The sequence below is a fragment of the Antrostomus carolinensis genome, unplaced genomic scaffold, assembly GCF_000700745.2.
Source record: "Antrostomus carolinensis isolate BGI_N321 unplaced genomic scaffold, ASM70074v2 scaffold579, whole genome shotgun sequence".
Taxonomy (NCBI): Eukaryota; Metazoa; Chordata; class Aves; order Caprimulgiformes; family Caprimulgidae; genus Antrostomus; species Antrostomus carolinensis.
Window position 1 is genome coordinate 452 of NW_010338994.1, and position 16,508 is coordinate 16,959.

Consider the following 16,508-nt stretch of genomic DNA (forward strand, 5'->3'; position numbering starts at 1 on the left):
GGGTATGAAAGCTTTGCAGAGGGACCTGGACATGCTGGATTGATGGGCTGAAGCCACTGGCATGAAGTTCAGTAAGGCCAAGTGCCAGGTCCTACACCTGGGTCCCAACAACCCCATGCAAACCTACAGGCCTGGGGAGGAGTGGCTGGAAAGCTGGCTGGCGGAAAAGGACCTCAGGGTGTTGGTTGTCAGTCATCTGAACATGAGCCAGCAGTGTGCCCAGGTGGCCAAGAAGGCCAGTAGCATCCTGGCCTGTATCAGGAATAGTGTGGCCAGTAGGGAGTAGGGACGTGATTGTCCCCTTGGATTTGGCACTGGTGAGGCCGCACCTTGAGTCCTGTGTTCAGTTCTGGGCCCCATAATACAAGAGGGACATGGAGGCTCTGGAGTGTGTCCAAAGAAGGGCAACAAAGCTGGTGAAGGGCTTGGAGAACAAGTCTTATGAGGAGCAGCAGAGGGAGCTGGGGTTCCTCAGTCTGGAGAAGAGGAGGCTGAGGGGAGACCTTATCACTCTACAACTACCTGAAAGGAGGTTGTAGAGAGGTGGGTGTTGGTCTCTTCTCCTGGGTGACAGAACGTGAGGAAATGGCTACAGGTTGCACCAGGGAAGGTTTAGGTTGGGTATTAGGAACAATTTCTTCACAGAAAGGGTAGTCAACCATTGGAACAGGCTGCCCAGGGAAGTGGTGGAGTCACCATCCCTGGTGGTATTTGAAAGACGGGTAGATGAGGTGCTTAGGGATGTGGTTTAGAGATGGGATTGGTAGTGATAGGTTAATGGTTGGACTTGATGATTTTAAAGGTCTTTTCCAACTACTATGATTCTAAGAAAGACTTAGCAGTGGAAATGTTGGATGGCAGCACTATGGTTAGGTGTTTTCTCTACCCTGCTCCAACCAGACACTTTCAAGGATGCCCTACCTGTTGTCTTCAGACTTTTAGGATTATTTTTATCAGTGTACCAGAGTCTTCAAAATGAACTACTGAAAATCTGATCCAAAATCTGTAACCAAGCTGGCTGCTACCTTTATTTCTCCTTAGGTGTCTGCTCAACTTGTCTTAGATCTTTCGTTTATTTGTTTTTGTTTCAGTTGGGTTAATAAATTGGCTACACCAGCTTTTACTTCTTATCAGCATTGCAGTTCACCCTTCCTCAGCTGGAATAACATCTGCTAACATAGGTATTAAGGCAAATGCTGCAAGTTTATTAAATAGAGTATAATTGTATAAGCCACATCTTGATATGTGTAAGCTGACACAACCTGGACAATTAGAGGTATACTTTGAAGCAGCCAAGTATGCACATACTTGGATTTTTTCCACAACTGAGACATAGAAATGAGAAGTCATGATTTTTTTTTTTTGGTAGGATTTTGAAGTAGCATATGACAATTTAGTCAGTCTGTTCCCATGGATTTAAATATGAGTCTCGTGACTAACAGTTGTCCTTTGGTACTGCAGACCTAGGGGATTGGTCATTGCTGGTTGTAGTTTAAGATAAATTTTAATTAATTCTATAAAAATTTGCTTTTTCTTTGTTTTATTCTTATAGCATTGGACAGGAGTGGTTGGCAGCCAACCTGTTGGTAGGATAGTGTTTGAACTTGGTGTTACTGTATGCATTTCAGACTTGCTTTGTATTGGTAATGACAGAGGAGCAGGTTTAATGTCTTGATAACTGACGTAGCCCTAAGGTCTGTGGGCTGCTTTTGTTGCTTTTTACCATGAACCCTTGGCTGCAACTACGGCCTCAGACAGGGCTAGCAGGTAAAGCTGACAAATGTTTTTTTTCCTCTCTGCAGAGCTTTTGTTGGGCCTGTGATCATCTTTTCTGCAAGGTTCTTGCTCCTGGCATTCTGCTGTATTGTCTTTGCTGTTTGCTGTGTTTTTAAGTCACTGGGAAAAGACAGCAAGGCAGTCTGGATCATGATGCTGGCAACATGGTGACATTCTGCTCAATGTCACTCCTTGATCCAGTCTTTAGGTGTAGGCCTCCTCTCACCTCTGTTTCATTTTTTAAGTCTTTCCTTCTTCAGCTGTTCACACTAAGCAGTAGGGAGCTCATAGTGGGAAAATTAATAGTAAGATCCAGCATTTCTAGAGCTTCCTCTTCCTTTTGCCAACCCAGATCCCTGACTTTGAAAGCCAATTTTTGTCTAGGTAATCAATAATTACTGTAAAACTTCTGCAGAAAGCTGGAGAAAGCTTCAAAAGCACTAAAAAAACTTCAGTGGGCAGTTGCAGAAAGACCCAGTTGACTTGAGAATATGACTGTGGTTTGCTCTAGAAATAATTTGACCCAGTAGTTATTAATCAAGGAAGCTGAAGAGCTTTTCGATTGTCAAGCAGGTCCTAACTAAACATTGAACCTGATTATAGACTACTGTCCACTATAGCCAACTACTTTTTCATCTCTGAGTATCTCTTTTCTTGTAGGTATGATGAATATTTAAAGTTGTGCATTCCTCAGGTGGAACATCTCTAACATTACATATTACTTGATTCCTTTAATGATATCACATTATAAAAGCAAAACAAAACATGAGATAATTTATATTTGGAGCGCTGCCTGGGATAGGTGCCTGTACAGTGATTCCTTCCTCTTTCTGCTTGTCGCTTCATGAGTCATTATTCTCTGCCCACTAACGGACTGGTCTGTCTCTCTGTCAGTCCCCCAGACCATCTGCTTCAGGGAGGATGGAAACAGCAAGCACAGAGGGGATTGTGCTACCCACATCCCTGGGCCCCAGGCTGATGAAATCAACTAGAAAAATTAACATTCCTCCTGCCTGGTGCACCCAGCCTGATGACTAGCTCCACTCTAACTAAAATGGGACTCTGGGACCCGATACGTGTGTATTTGTGTGCATAGACGTTTGTGTGGGTGAGCCCAAAGATAGCTGAAAGAAGATAACCAGGAAAGGCTTGCAGCATAGCCCAGGAGGCCACTTTGTCCTGCACTTGACATAAAGTTCCCGTTCTCTTACATGCTTTGGACTGGTTTGGTTGCAGTAGATTTAGGACATATTTCACATGAGTCAGTCTTGCAACATGATACACTTGAAAGCTTTTCCAGTGCCAGCACTATTATTATTCTCTATGACCTGAGATAGTCATGTCAGAAACATCACAGGTAGCTTTGTCTTTGGTGGTGATGGTGATGATTCTGATTCTTTCAAATACATTTTTTTCAAAACCACTTCAATTAAAGTTTTTCTTTCAATTTATTACATTCTCTGAAGACTTCACTTCCAGCATATTGAAGACTGCAAGTCAAATGTTTGTTTTCCTGAAAATCTAGTAAATATTGGTATATTGAATGATGAGATAACATCCACCTCCTTATATGACTCTCTGCCAGTGTCTACTTGCTACACCTTTTTATCTTTTCATACTAAAATCTTATTCCAGGAAAAAGGGAAAGCAATAGCAGAAGCTCCTCAAGAGAAGATTCACTGCTGATCTGATGTTGCAGGAGAATATGGAGCCTGAAAAATTAATTCTAATTACTGTATCAATCCTTGACCTTGCATACAAAATCTCTGCTGTTGGTCTTGCTGTTGATGAATTTAAAGATTTCTTAAATTAGATTCCTCCTCTCCCAGTTTCTGTTCTTAAAAGGAACTGAGATGAACTTGTTCAGTAAACATCTTTAGCCATGTAAAAATTTATATTGTCGTTCATTCTCACTGATGTTTTAAATCACTGAGCTATCCTCCTTTATTGATACTGCATTCTATATTTATAAAAAGTAAGATAAGAAAAATACTGTCATCTTTTCTTTTCGTCTCTATTCTTTGTCAATTACTGGCTGCTGGCTTATAGCTTTCCTTCCAGAATCAAGAAGAAAACAACTCCTTAATTATATTTTATTCTTAGTGTGAATCAGATCTCTGAGTTGACTGTGTTAATATATTGTACTGGAGCTGCAAGAGATCAAGTTGGAAAATGGACATCTGTGAATCCTGCCTTGGAAGAGTCTACATTTGCTATGTAGAGTTTTGCAAATATAGAGACTTTTCATTACACTGTTTCAGGAGAAGTTTACCCTGTTTCTATTGATTCTGTAGTAATATTCTTAACATCAGTGGTGTCCATTCTTTAAAGAAAAGATAGAAATGTTACCTCTGCTGGCAGAACCCTCAGGTTATTATGAATAATGGACTGGGCATGACAATCTCGACTGCGTATGTAGGAAGGGACTCAGCAAATGGAGATCTTCATTACTGATGTGAGGCTCAGCATGAGGCAGTTGTTTCGGCTCACTCAGTGTTTTGTCTGAGTAGGGATTTGAAGGACATGCTTGATTGTAAAAAGATTCTGAAAATTTTCTACTGAGCACTTTTCAGTTTAGGTTTATATTAAAAATGTTGAATTCTGACTGAAGTACTGCAGTATCAAGTATTTGTATTATAATGTATTTTGACTTCATGAAAATTGAGATAATCTTCTTGGGCGATGACCAGGTGTTCTAGATAACTGAAATATATCATCCGAGACTTGCCTTAAACAAGCCACACTCTTTTTTGAGTTGTTTTTTCCTTCTCAATAGTCGTTTTGATTTAAAATGCCACAATACAAAATTAAATGCAGGCTAACTTCCTACTAGTTTCCTTGTGTCAACTTTACCCAAGCTGTATGTGAAATTTGGTGATCTTGCTGCATGTTCAAAATATTAGAATATTTTCCCTAGCACTAGGTGTTCTGACATGTAGTGTGAATGTGGATAGTAGCGGTAGCATCCAGGAGTACATTGAGACTCGCTGAAATAAAGGGTTGCTGAGTAACTCAGCATGCAGTGCTCTGTCTGTAGCTTGAAGAAAATCAGTGGGGCTAAAAAGCTGGAAATTAAAGTTGCAGTTGTCTTATCAGCATTCCACATGGTAAGAGTAACTCACTGAAGAGGGCCTGCAAAAACTTAAGATAAAAGGGTAGTCAGCAAAGGGAGAAACGCTGTTTCTGAAATGGTCTAGGAAGAAGGGAGGAGAATGTGGTTTGGAGATACACCCCCCCCACACACTTTTTTTTTTCTTTTCTTTTCTCCAAACCTTTACTCTGTCTGCATTAGTTGACAGCTTGCTACTACTTTGCTGTTCATCATGTAAGGTACACTGAACATGTATGTGTTGCAGTACTCTGCTGTGATTTTAAGCTTAAGCTTTGGTTCATCCTCTAAGCCATGGATATTTCTCTAGCGTTTTGAACAAAATTACTGTCAGATGTTGTTCTTTTCAGACAAACTCTGACCACTACTTCCTTCACTTATTTTTTTGTAACCATGCTTCCTAAACTTCTTACCTGGATTATTGCAGCACTTCATAGCTGATTACCCAATAAAATCAGCTGAAGTTTCAGACAGTACAAAAAAAAAAAAAGTGCCCATTTGTTGGCCAACAAAGTTCTGGTTCTTCAATACAGGTTCATCTGTTTCCCTTTACAGTTCAAAGGGATGGCATTACAAACTTGGACTCTCTGGTGAAACTCCATAGAAAATATTTGCATTCTTCAATTTAAAAACTTCAACTCTGTCTAAATGTGAAGGGTTTAGGGATTGAAATGGTTTAATTGCAGAAAGTAAATACTCTTTTCTCAAAAATCTTGCTAGTTGAAGTATAATTTTTCAGGGAAGAACTTTCAAGCGGCCTTAAGGCCAAGATTCAAGAACATGGAAATTCAAAGACTTGGCATTCATTTTTTCCATTGTCCCATCAGAGCTTGGAAAGTGCTGGCTTAAACCTACTAGTCACTAAGGCACCTTTAGGGCAGAAGAGCTGCTCTGTAATCAGGCAGTGCTTTTAATTCAGTATATTGCACAGGGAGGGCTAGACTGCAAGCAGAGTAGATTGATTTCTTGGAGTTTGATGCATTTCTGCATTTAGATTGGTTTATGTGCTGGGGCAGGATTGGTACTAAACATCTTCAGTCACCATCTGTGAAGCACAGGGGTATTCGTTCAGCACTGGTTGAAACTATTACACGGTATTTATAAAAGTAGATGTTGGCATTTAGTTCAATTTTCACTTCTTTTTGAGAAATCTCTAGATGATCACATGGAGAAGTTGTGTATGAGGAAGAAAAGCATTTGCTAATAAAAACAAGCCTTGATGTAGCCCCTTTCAGGGTAAAGATATTTTTCTGTTATTGTCAACACTGTGCAGTGAAAAATCAGTGTCTTTAACTCTCTGCATAAATAAATACATAGGATGGGAGTAGCAGAACAGAATTGTCTAACTTGCTTGTTCTTTTAGGGACTTTTCAGGTTCATATAAAATGTAATTTTGTTGTATGGTCTAACTCTTTTTCTGTATCCCTAGGAAAAGGGTGTGATGACTTTATCAAGCACTCTAGTTTCTTGTTTCTTTACCCAAAAAAGCCCCCCAAACCCAAATACACTTATTCTATTCAAATAAAATGTAGAGATTTTGCTCACCAGTTAGTGGGAGATATCCATCAGTCTTACACTTTCTTCCTTTCTAATTTTCAGATGTATATCACCAATACTGTAAAAGCCAGAGGAACAAGGCTTGCAAAACCTGTTCTGTGTTTGAGCTTAATGTGCTTGGCTTTCCTTACTGGAATCAACAGAGTAGCAGAGTATCGAAATCACTGGTCAGATGTAATAGCGGGATTTATAATTGGAATATCTATAGCAGTATTTTTGGTAAGTGTATATCTTTGTCACTTCTTTTTGAAAAAATTGGTGTATAACTTTGTATCTCTTTCAAAAAAATATTGGTAGCCTTGACTTTTCAGACAACTAAATGACAAAAGAGGTGTTTCTAATTTTTGTTTTTAATTAATTATCAGTTTCCTTAGTTATATTTACAAACACTCAGAAATGTGAAGCCAAGCAAGGACTGATCAAATGATCTCTTTTGACTTCCTTGTAAACCAAATTGTAGCATTTCAACCAGTAATTTTTGTATCAAGCACAACTTTAAACAAGTGTATGTCCTTCAGAATAATATCTGGTCATGATTTCATATATTACATTCAGTATAGTGATACCTACACTCATCGGAGAATAAGTAGTATTTACTTTCTGGCTTTAAAGTAACCCTATTGAATTTCTTTCATGCTAATTCAGGTTTACACTGAAATTTTATGTTACTCTGTATCAAAAAAATTGTTGTTTAGCCTTTTTCTTTTCTGGAACTGTGTTCCAAAACCAGATTGTTAGTCACAGTTCGCAATGACTAGTGTCTGTATCAGCTGCTGCTAATCTCTGTCATCACCTTCACTGTTAACTTCAGTGCGAGACTCTGGCACAGAACAGTCACTGCTGTTTGCTGCCTGCAGGTTTGCCTGGCAGCTTGTAGTAGTGCTAAATACACCTTTGAATTTCTTCCCCATGAAATCACTTTTGAGCTTGATTCTTGGATCTCAAGGTCTTGATCTCAAGATCTTGGATCTGAAGACTTGGCTTAGCTGAGAACTATCAGAGGGATGGCTGAGGTAGGTGTTTTCGCTCCTCTGAAGTGCGAGGGCAGCTTTACGTCTTCTTTAAAATACCTGCTCACACTTCTAAACATTCTCTTCCACACGAGGTGTCCAGGAGTTATATTTGGTTGTTCACTTTTAAGACATTTTTCCATTATGTTTGTGTCCCTAAAGTCATAAAAGAACAGAATGGAAAAGAAATCTGTCACAGCATTTTTTATTGTATCTTGTCGTGTATACTGCATAAACTCCTTTGAGTACCATAACATCACTAAGAATCACTAACAAACTGTTGTATATCACATTAATTTAGTTGTGTTTTGAAGAAAATACAGTGGGCAAACATTGCTGCTCTGCTGAGTGTCTTAATTGGTAGAATCACTAACAAACTGTTGTATATCACATTCCTAAAAACCCATGTGAGAGTCAATGCTGCCCTGAGCAGGTTTAGAGTCTAGTTCAAACTTGGGGACGATCCTTGCCTTCTTATTCTCCCTTTCTCACTCCGCATTTGAGAAAATCTTTGCTGTTCAAAACTTAGATGGTACTGGCCCTTCATAGGAGTTTAAGGTTATTGCTGTGTTCTGCTGCATGTGCTCTGGACATCTATTCATGAAGTTGCTAATACTTGTTCTACTATTCAGCTTTGGTAATGGATTTGCTTTTAGACAAGAGAGATTTTTTGGTTCTCAGATGATGTGTGTAACAATAAATTGGTTGAAGATCTTTTTTCTTGAAATATTAATTAAGGATTTTCTGTAAAACATGAACTTTACATTTCTGTGTTTCTACTGTAATCTATGACTAAAGCTTGTGTCAGTTCTTCCTAATTATGGTTGTCAGGATCAAAGCTCAAAAAAAATGAGTTGTTCCTTAGCTAGTCTGTTTATCTTCTATTCCCTTATAGGTTGTTTGTGTGGTAAATAACTTCAGAGGACGTCAGCCAGAACATGAACATTCTCATATGGATAATCTGTCCCAGATGCCCATGATCAGCATACCCCGAGTAGAAAGCCCTTTAGAAAAGGTAACGTCTGACTTTTTTAAAACAATTAAGTAAAATGTAGCTTTCTGGGAAGGATGATTCCAAACTATCTTGACAAGACTGTCAAGGTAATCAGATTTAAAGTAAGGAGACATGGCAGTGAAGGAGAAAGAAGGGAAGAATTAATTCAGAGAGACTCCTTGGGAGACTCTTCATGTCACCTCCAAGAACAATCACTACATATCATCCAGTTTACTGCTGTAGCCACTGCTAAGTCCATGGATTCAAGCTGAGTAGATTTGAGGCCCTCTTTCCTTGTGTTGCTCACGCAAGTTTGATTAACACTTTGACTGAGGGTCCACAGAACGTGAAGTGCTTAGAAAGATAAAATGTAACCCCTGATCCCAAAAGGTCATGCAATTCAGATACGAGTGGTATTTATCCTATTTCTTTGGGGCAAGTCCTCAGGCTAGTGTTGAGCATGGGATGCAGTCCCTTCTGGATCAGCTGTGGGGCTTTTATCATCAGGCACCTGCTAGCCCCAGGACAGGGCATCCACTTGGAAATGCTGGGAATCTGATGTCTGTGCTAGCAGGGCAAACAACTTAATGAACGTGGTAATAATAGAGAGTAACAAGGGCCATACAGTAATTGCACAAAAGCCATCATGTCTTGCCAAAGCAAATGGTATTTTGGACTAGGACATGCTAGTGACAGTCTCTTGGGTGTGCCAAGACTTTTTGCATGAGTAAGTATCATGTGTTTAAAATTTATTCTAATTTCCTGTAAAAAAAAAAACCAAAAAAAAACCCAACAAACTTTTTTTGAAGATGATGTTGTACTATGTAAGTGTTAGGTAAGATTATGTCTGAACAATTTTATAAGCAAAAAAGCACTGAAATAGATAGAATAACCAAATAAAGAAAACATTGTAGGCGTTTTTACCAGGGGAAAGTCTGAACTACTAATGCAAAGTTTGAAAGCGATTCTACCTTTTCTAATTACTTTATCTGTCATTATTTGTTAATGTGTTATACCCATGTTTGAAGGCAGTAAACAATTCTACACTGGGCAGGGCACCAAAATGTTTCTATGTCATTCTTTGAAATCCAAATTACTGATGATATTTTTTCATATTAAACATAAGAAGTAATGTTTTTAACCACTTCCCAGTCTGTCTTAGTCACTTGGAAGTGGTGGAAGTTGTCTTTAGTAAGAATTGCTGCTAGCCCTAGGTTTGTTATCCCTTTCCATTAAGAGAAGGAAGATTTCTTTTCAGAATGATTTAACATGCCTTTTTGAACCAAATGTGTCTAAGCTACTTCTGCTGATATCTTGTCATAAAGAGGTCAGAGTCTCATTTGCTTGAACAAGCATTTAGATGATGAATGTGTATCTTCAAAATAATCCATTCAGTAAACTTTCTGTAAAATGTCAAAACAAAACAAGATGTCAGTTGGTCTAGGACATACCACATTAATAAGAGCAAATCTTATTTATGTGCTAGGCTCTCCTGCAGTAGAAGCCATTTCAGCAGCTCAAAAGCTGTCTTAGGTAATAAATGTACATTCTCTCGCTGTTGAAATTTTTAATTTTTTTTCTGGGGATAAAGACCTCATGTTAACTTAGTGTTTCTACCTGATTTGACACCCTCTCATTCATGATGAATAACGTTCTTTTTCTGAGAATTTGCCTAGGCAAGATTGAGATGTTGTGGGGAAAGCTATGGGAGAGTGTGGAAGGGTGGTGGCAGGAATAATGTTTGCTCTGCTTGAGGATGAAGTCTGCCATTAGTGAACTGCCCCAAGACTCTATTATACGAAAGAACTTTCTTCCTGAACCTGTATTTCCATGGTAGTAGAAGGTAGCTGTTTGCTGTCATGGAACTTCCATCTAGATAATTCAATTGGGGACTGCCAGCAGGGTGTTAGACTTGGTGAGATCTCAGTGTATGGGTTCGTCTTTGTCTCTGTTGCAAAGCCTTTCTCCTTTCCAGACAAAGAGGATGAGATGGGAGGATGATAACTTGGAGACTTTGCTATTTGTTGCAAATGCTTTCTTCTGTTTTCACACTCAGAAAGGTTAAATTTAAATGAGCAAATAATTGATGAAAAAGTTACTTACATGTCAGTACTTTAGATGTTGAGTTTTTGTGCATTTTTTTCTTTTTTTTTAATGTTTAGTCTAAAGTTTTAAATAGAAGTCAGAGCCTGTTAAATAAAAGGCACTAAGAATAATACTTATCTGGAACTAAGCTCTAAATTGAGCCATCTCAATTAACTACCATCACTGCAAGAATTAATAACTTAGTCTTTGCTTTTTAACTCCCTTCTTATTTTACATCTTTTGTTGTCCTCTGGAGAGAGAGGTGCTAAATAATTTATGTGCTTCTTGCCTTTTGCCTACTGTAGCCATGTACAAGTCACTTTACACTACATTTCAGTTAGAGCTGTTCCAGTTCCATATTCTGAATACACATACATTTACATCTGGCTTATTTTAAATCTCTTTTTCCTTATTCTCAGTCTGCAAGCTCCTGTGCCAATATTAAAGTCAGTTTACTGTCAGAAATTAGCTACTAAGAGTAGCATAAATCCTGACTGACTGAATTTATCATGGGCTAAGACAGTGTTACCCTGAGGCAATGCAACTCTGTTATTGGCATAATGACTATATGTGTATCTAGGAGTAAGCAATTCAAAGATGCTGTTTTAAAAAACAACTTCATTAGAAATGCCTACCAGATGGGACCTCACTCGTTGCAATTTTATTATAAATTCACCCATAAATGAATAAGCTTATGGTGCGTCACACAGACCTGGAAGCACCTTGCTTTTGTTTTACTTGCTATTCCAGTGCTTTTTCCTGTAGGAGAATGAATGCTTTTGGCATGCTTTGCATGCTGTCCGTGCTGCCACTGTCTGAGTTCTGGTGAAGGTCAAGAGCTACATTTGAAGTGCACTTAAGTAGGAATATGTGTACTTGTAATATTCTGAATTGAGCTGTTGGTGGTTAATGACAAGGGTAGATCACTGTTTACATGACACTCCTGTTTAATTGTGGTGCATGCAGATGATTAAGCTCTTCTGCATGGGTACCCACTTCTCATGCATTCAAATAAGCCATAGTTGCAGAGTGTCTCCTTGAAGAATCCTTGCCAGAGCTGGCTCAGCAATGCAGACTTACTGCTTTCACCTTAACAACACTCATCCTCAGAATTAATGAGAAGAATAAAAGCCAAGAAACCTCATCACTCACCCATCTGCTCCTTTTTCTGTCCTGTCTCTGACCTTCTTCATCTCTTACAAGACAATTCATGTTTCAGTTAGCTGGCACCCTCCTACAGAGAGGAGGCTCTCTTCCTACCACAGTCAAGGTTGGAGACTCCTGTTCTTGTGCAAGAGTTACTGGGAAATAGGGATATTCTAGGCAGTACATAGAAGAGTTTAAAATTTCATCTTGATTATTCATGAGACATGAGACCTTTTTCACAGTGTCAGAAAAAGGTATTTTAAATCTCAGTGTTACTGCTTTTACTTTGATCTTAAGCATTTTGATACTAAGAAGTCTGCCATTGATACGTGCACTTGTGTACACACAGCGTGGCCGAGGGAGTCCGGTCTGGTCCCTTGGGGCTCTCCAGGGAGACTGATCACCTGTCACTGAGCTCACAGTCTAAAAGCAAAAAACAGATGTTTTAGCACATCATACCCTATTGGCAAACAGGGGAGGGGGTTTGTGTCTATTTCTGTTGCTCCAAAATATTTTAGCTGAGAAGTATCCAAATACAGTTTTGCTTGATGTCCAGAAGTGTACGTAGGTATCCATGCAGATGGTATTTCAGTATCTCCAGAACAACTTGACTAGAATCCATGTGCTTACGTTAGCTTGTAGACAGATTTTTCAGATTTCTGTTGTCATAATGGTTCTCTCTTGAAAATACACTATGTTAAAGGAGATATATTGCAACCTTGTTTCACACACAGAAACACATACCTAGGAGAGATTGCTCATAAAAGACCATAAGCCATTTTGTTTAAACGTCAGGCATTTGAATTTGCGTTCATCTCTGACTCTTCTGCTTAAATCTACTTTGAGAGGATGGTACAAGAGTTATTTCTGTTTGACTGCAAACTGTGATACCATATCTAACGTTCAAATAAAATCCTACTTAAACACGGGAAATGGAACGATATGTTCAGTGTGACCTTCTCAAATATACGTGTTGTAGGTGTTACAGAATCCAGGTATTAGTAACAATCAAGAAGATCCTTTGCAACGGAACTCCCTCAAAGCACGCATCATTAGGTTCTTCTCCTGGATATCAGGAATGGACCGTTTTGAAAATCTTCATATAAGGCAATAAACCTGTGTGTGCAAGAGTGCACATGAGTCTGTGTGTAGAATTGAAGCAAAGGCAGATGCAGTGTGGCAGCAGCGTTCTGTGCAGGTCTGCAATGTTTTAAATGGGGAATTTGACTTGAACTCATTCTTCTCTCTAAAAATGTTATTTGTCCAGTAAAAACATAAAATATGCTTTTCTGACCAGGAGAATTGTATGATAACGTTATTATTATTGTATGATGAATTATAATTGGCCTGAACGTCTACAGTAGTATTTTCTATTTCTTTTAACAAACTCCACGGAGTGAAGAACTACAAACAAGTTTTCAGATTCCTGTTTTCAGAAATGGAAAAATTGTTTTTAGGATGATGACTATTTCTGAATACTTCTAGCTGTATTCATGAGAGCAGAACAAAAAAAAATTCAGGTAAAAAAAATTTAATATATAATGAAAACTGGAAATCACAAAAATGTTGTAATGGATTTTTTTCAATGCTTTAACATTATAGAATCATTTATAAACAGAAATTAATTAAAATCTTATCAGAACTTATGCAGATATGGATCATTTCCCCCCAGAAACCTGCACTCAAGGCTTAGCCTTTCATTTTTCTTTTCGTGGTGTGAGAGCATGGTTATGCAGCATGCTTTGTTCATGTGGTGCTGACACTGAGCTAATACTGTCAATTTAGAATGAATGATATGAAAGCTGGCATGCCTACCTCCGAAACTGCTGCCATTGAGCAATCCTTTAGCATGTTCTAATTCTTTTGAGTATTGTAGAGGTCTTGTGCATGGTTTTTTGCTTGTCTGCTGCATCTGTTTGAATCTGTTTGCTGATGGTGGTTAGAATCTCACGCTGAACTTTTGTCACAGTAAATTTTAGCAGATGTAAAAGAACTAAAAAAACCCACCAAAAACCAACAGAAGTAGGAGAGTTGAAATGGAGTTATTCAAGAAGGATGCTATTTGTTTTGGGTTTTTTTTTTTCTTCTGTGAAGACTTTCAGCCTGGCTTATTTGTTTTGCTTGAGATGATAACACATGAAAAAGCATGGATACCCAGACAGTTGCATGAATCTGTTTCAGTCATTCTTGCCATCAGCAAGTGATTAATTTTGACGTAGTTATGCATCAGCCTGCTGAGTCCATTGGAAATTCACTAGGGTCCAAATCAGTAGCTCCTTGATCAGTAGCTAAGCAGTTCTCTCTGAGGGGATTTTTTTCTGTGTTGTTATATCCCATGCTATGCATGTCCTTCCAAGGATGGTGAACTGCTCCTTTTGGAAGCATAGCTGGCAGGAGTGTGAACCATGTTCTTCTTTCCTAAGTAATAGTTCTCTAGTCTCGAATTAGTGCCACATGAAAGAGCATTTGGTTCTCTGGATCAGAGATAAATGTGTGTTGCTTAGAGAAAGGGCTAGGATGTAGCGGGACTTGATAAATTGCTTAGAATAAATAACAAGGATTTTTTTTTTCTTATTATTCCTCATTTTTAAACCATCTTATCAACAAAGAGAATAATCTTACACTAGTTAAGTGTTTAGTTAGTTAGTACACTAATTTAACACTAGTTTAAGTTGACAGGATAATTTTTAGGTCTAAGTTAGAAAAAATAAATACTGTGAAGAAAATGTCATAATAGCCTCATAGCAACTCCAGAGTCATTGAGGTTGCCCAACGTATTGTCTTTCTTATACTGAAAGCAGAAGATGGTCAGCCAACTAAAATGCTTTGAAATATGTTTTTGTTTTCTAATTAGGAAATCTAATTTTGCTTTTCTTCTGCAGAATTAAAATCTGGAAACAATGGCATTTGCTAATATTGTTTACTGAAAATGGTTTTGCAGAAAGTTCCATACTGATTCTTTTTTTCCTAATGCTTTTTAAAATATCTGCTGGCTATGGTTTAGTCATTGTTATTTATTTAAAATATATTAATTCTGTTTTGGAGAAGAATGTCCATAGATGCTTACTATTTGGTGGTGTTCTCTTATGAAAGCAGTCATAAAATACAGCAAGAACATTGCTATAGCTCAAATACATGTTAATAGGGGAGGTAGAAAAGAGTTCCTCCTTGTGGACACAGCGCAGTCATGGCATAGTGAGAAAAGGAACAAAGCTGCCAGCCTTGTTTGGAGAGGGAGGAAAAAGAGCTAGCTCTCATGTGCTCCTACTCAACATACTTCTAAATTCCTTTCTGTAATGTGGAAATCAAAGATGCCTGCCTGCCTCTCCCCGCACAGACTGATAGACAAATATCCAGACAGTTTAAAGAACTAAGAAATACAAACTTGTGTGGTAGACACTTTCTCTCCAGCACTATTCTATGAAATGTGATAAGGGATTTTCTGAAGGACTTACAACTTCCTTTAAGCAAAAAGAGATCTATCCCGTTCCCCACAACTTAGCTGCATTCCCCCTCCTCTTCAGCCTGTACCTTCTCTCTTTTGACTTTGGTCTGCTCCAGGAGGGGAGATAAGAGAAATCTGCAGTGCTTTGCCTGGTGTTATTTCCCTCTGTGCATTTTTGTGCTAGGGAGCAAACATGTGGCTTAACATAAAGATTCCCTGTATTAAATTTTACACATTGCATGTTTTATAAAGACTGGTGGCAGTCAAGGGTACTGTGTGCCTAAAGGGAGCGTACAGTTCCTTTGGATCCTGCACATCACTGAGCAGTTGAGTCTTCACCTACCAAGTGTTTGCAGAGGCACTTGATCAGGTCAGAGTATGAAAAAGTAACAGCTCTTTCAGGTGCTGCAGTTTTACTGTGTATATTCATACATACTATGTGCACATTCTGATACTCATCTTCACGTTCATAAGAATTGTCCTGTTGAAGAGGAGGGTAGCATTGCAAATGAAGAGGACATTGTAGTGATTCTGAAAAAGAAATTTTGAACATGAGTTCTCAACTGCTGAATGCAATTTTGTGGTAGCATTTTGCTACTTGATTCTGTGCCATCAAGCTCATGGGGAGCACTTAATCTTTAAAAAAATGCAACATTAAAATTGTATTAACACTGAAACAGGATATTATAATCTCTCAGAAACTGTCATTTTAATTTCTAGGAATTTTGCTTTAAATTATGAATAAGGCAGCAATAAAAGTACAGCTAACTCAATTATTCACATTGCTACTTAACTTTAAAAACCACATCTAAAACTAAAATATTGTAGAACCATCACACCTAATTACTTTGTTCAGCATACTTACATATCCAGTCTTTCAGCGATTAACAGAGAATTGCTATGGGACTGAGTGAGAGCACTGCAGCGAAAACCAGTTTTATTTACATCATCCTGCAATAGTCTCCAAGCATAAGGCTGTTCTAGAGAGCAAGAGGCAGAAATTTTCACAATGGCGACTATCTGTGTGGTTTCTGGGTCTTTATCTGTTTGTTTTTCCTTTAACTCGTAGAACCACATCACGGCCTTTGCAGAAGTCACATGATGTTGACGCTGATGTATATTCACTCCATTGGACTTCATCTCTTTTCACAGCCCACACATGATAATTGCAGTGTATCAAAAATAAGAAAATTTTAAAAGTCCTATTTCTGACTTGATTTTTACATCATTAAAATGATACCAACATTTGAAGAATTCTTAAATATTAGAACATCACTTTACTTTCTAGCAAAAATATTAACTGTTTACTTTTTGATGGAATGGGACAAACTGAGCACTAATTACATTTATCTGATAATACCCTCTATTTTGGCTTCTCATTGTTTT

At 38.2% G+C, this 16,508-nt stretch overlaps 1 protein-coding gene across 1 annotated transcript; it reads left to right on the plus strand.

The window, feature by feature from the left end:
• Window positions 1–6,484: 6,484 nt before the first annotated feature.
• Window positions 6,485–16,285, plus strand: LOC104530928 (phospholipid phosphatase-related protein type 5-like; the record flags this gene model as incomplete). The annotated part of the gene is made up of 4 exons (XM_029086916.1): window positions 6,485–6,661; window positions 8,348–8,467; window positions 12,657–12,784; window positions 16,192–16,285. Coding segments are annotated over 4 exons (519 nt in total), but the record flags the coding sequence as incomplete, so codon positions are not given.
• Window positions 16,286–16,508: the final 223 nt, after the last annotated feature.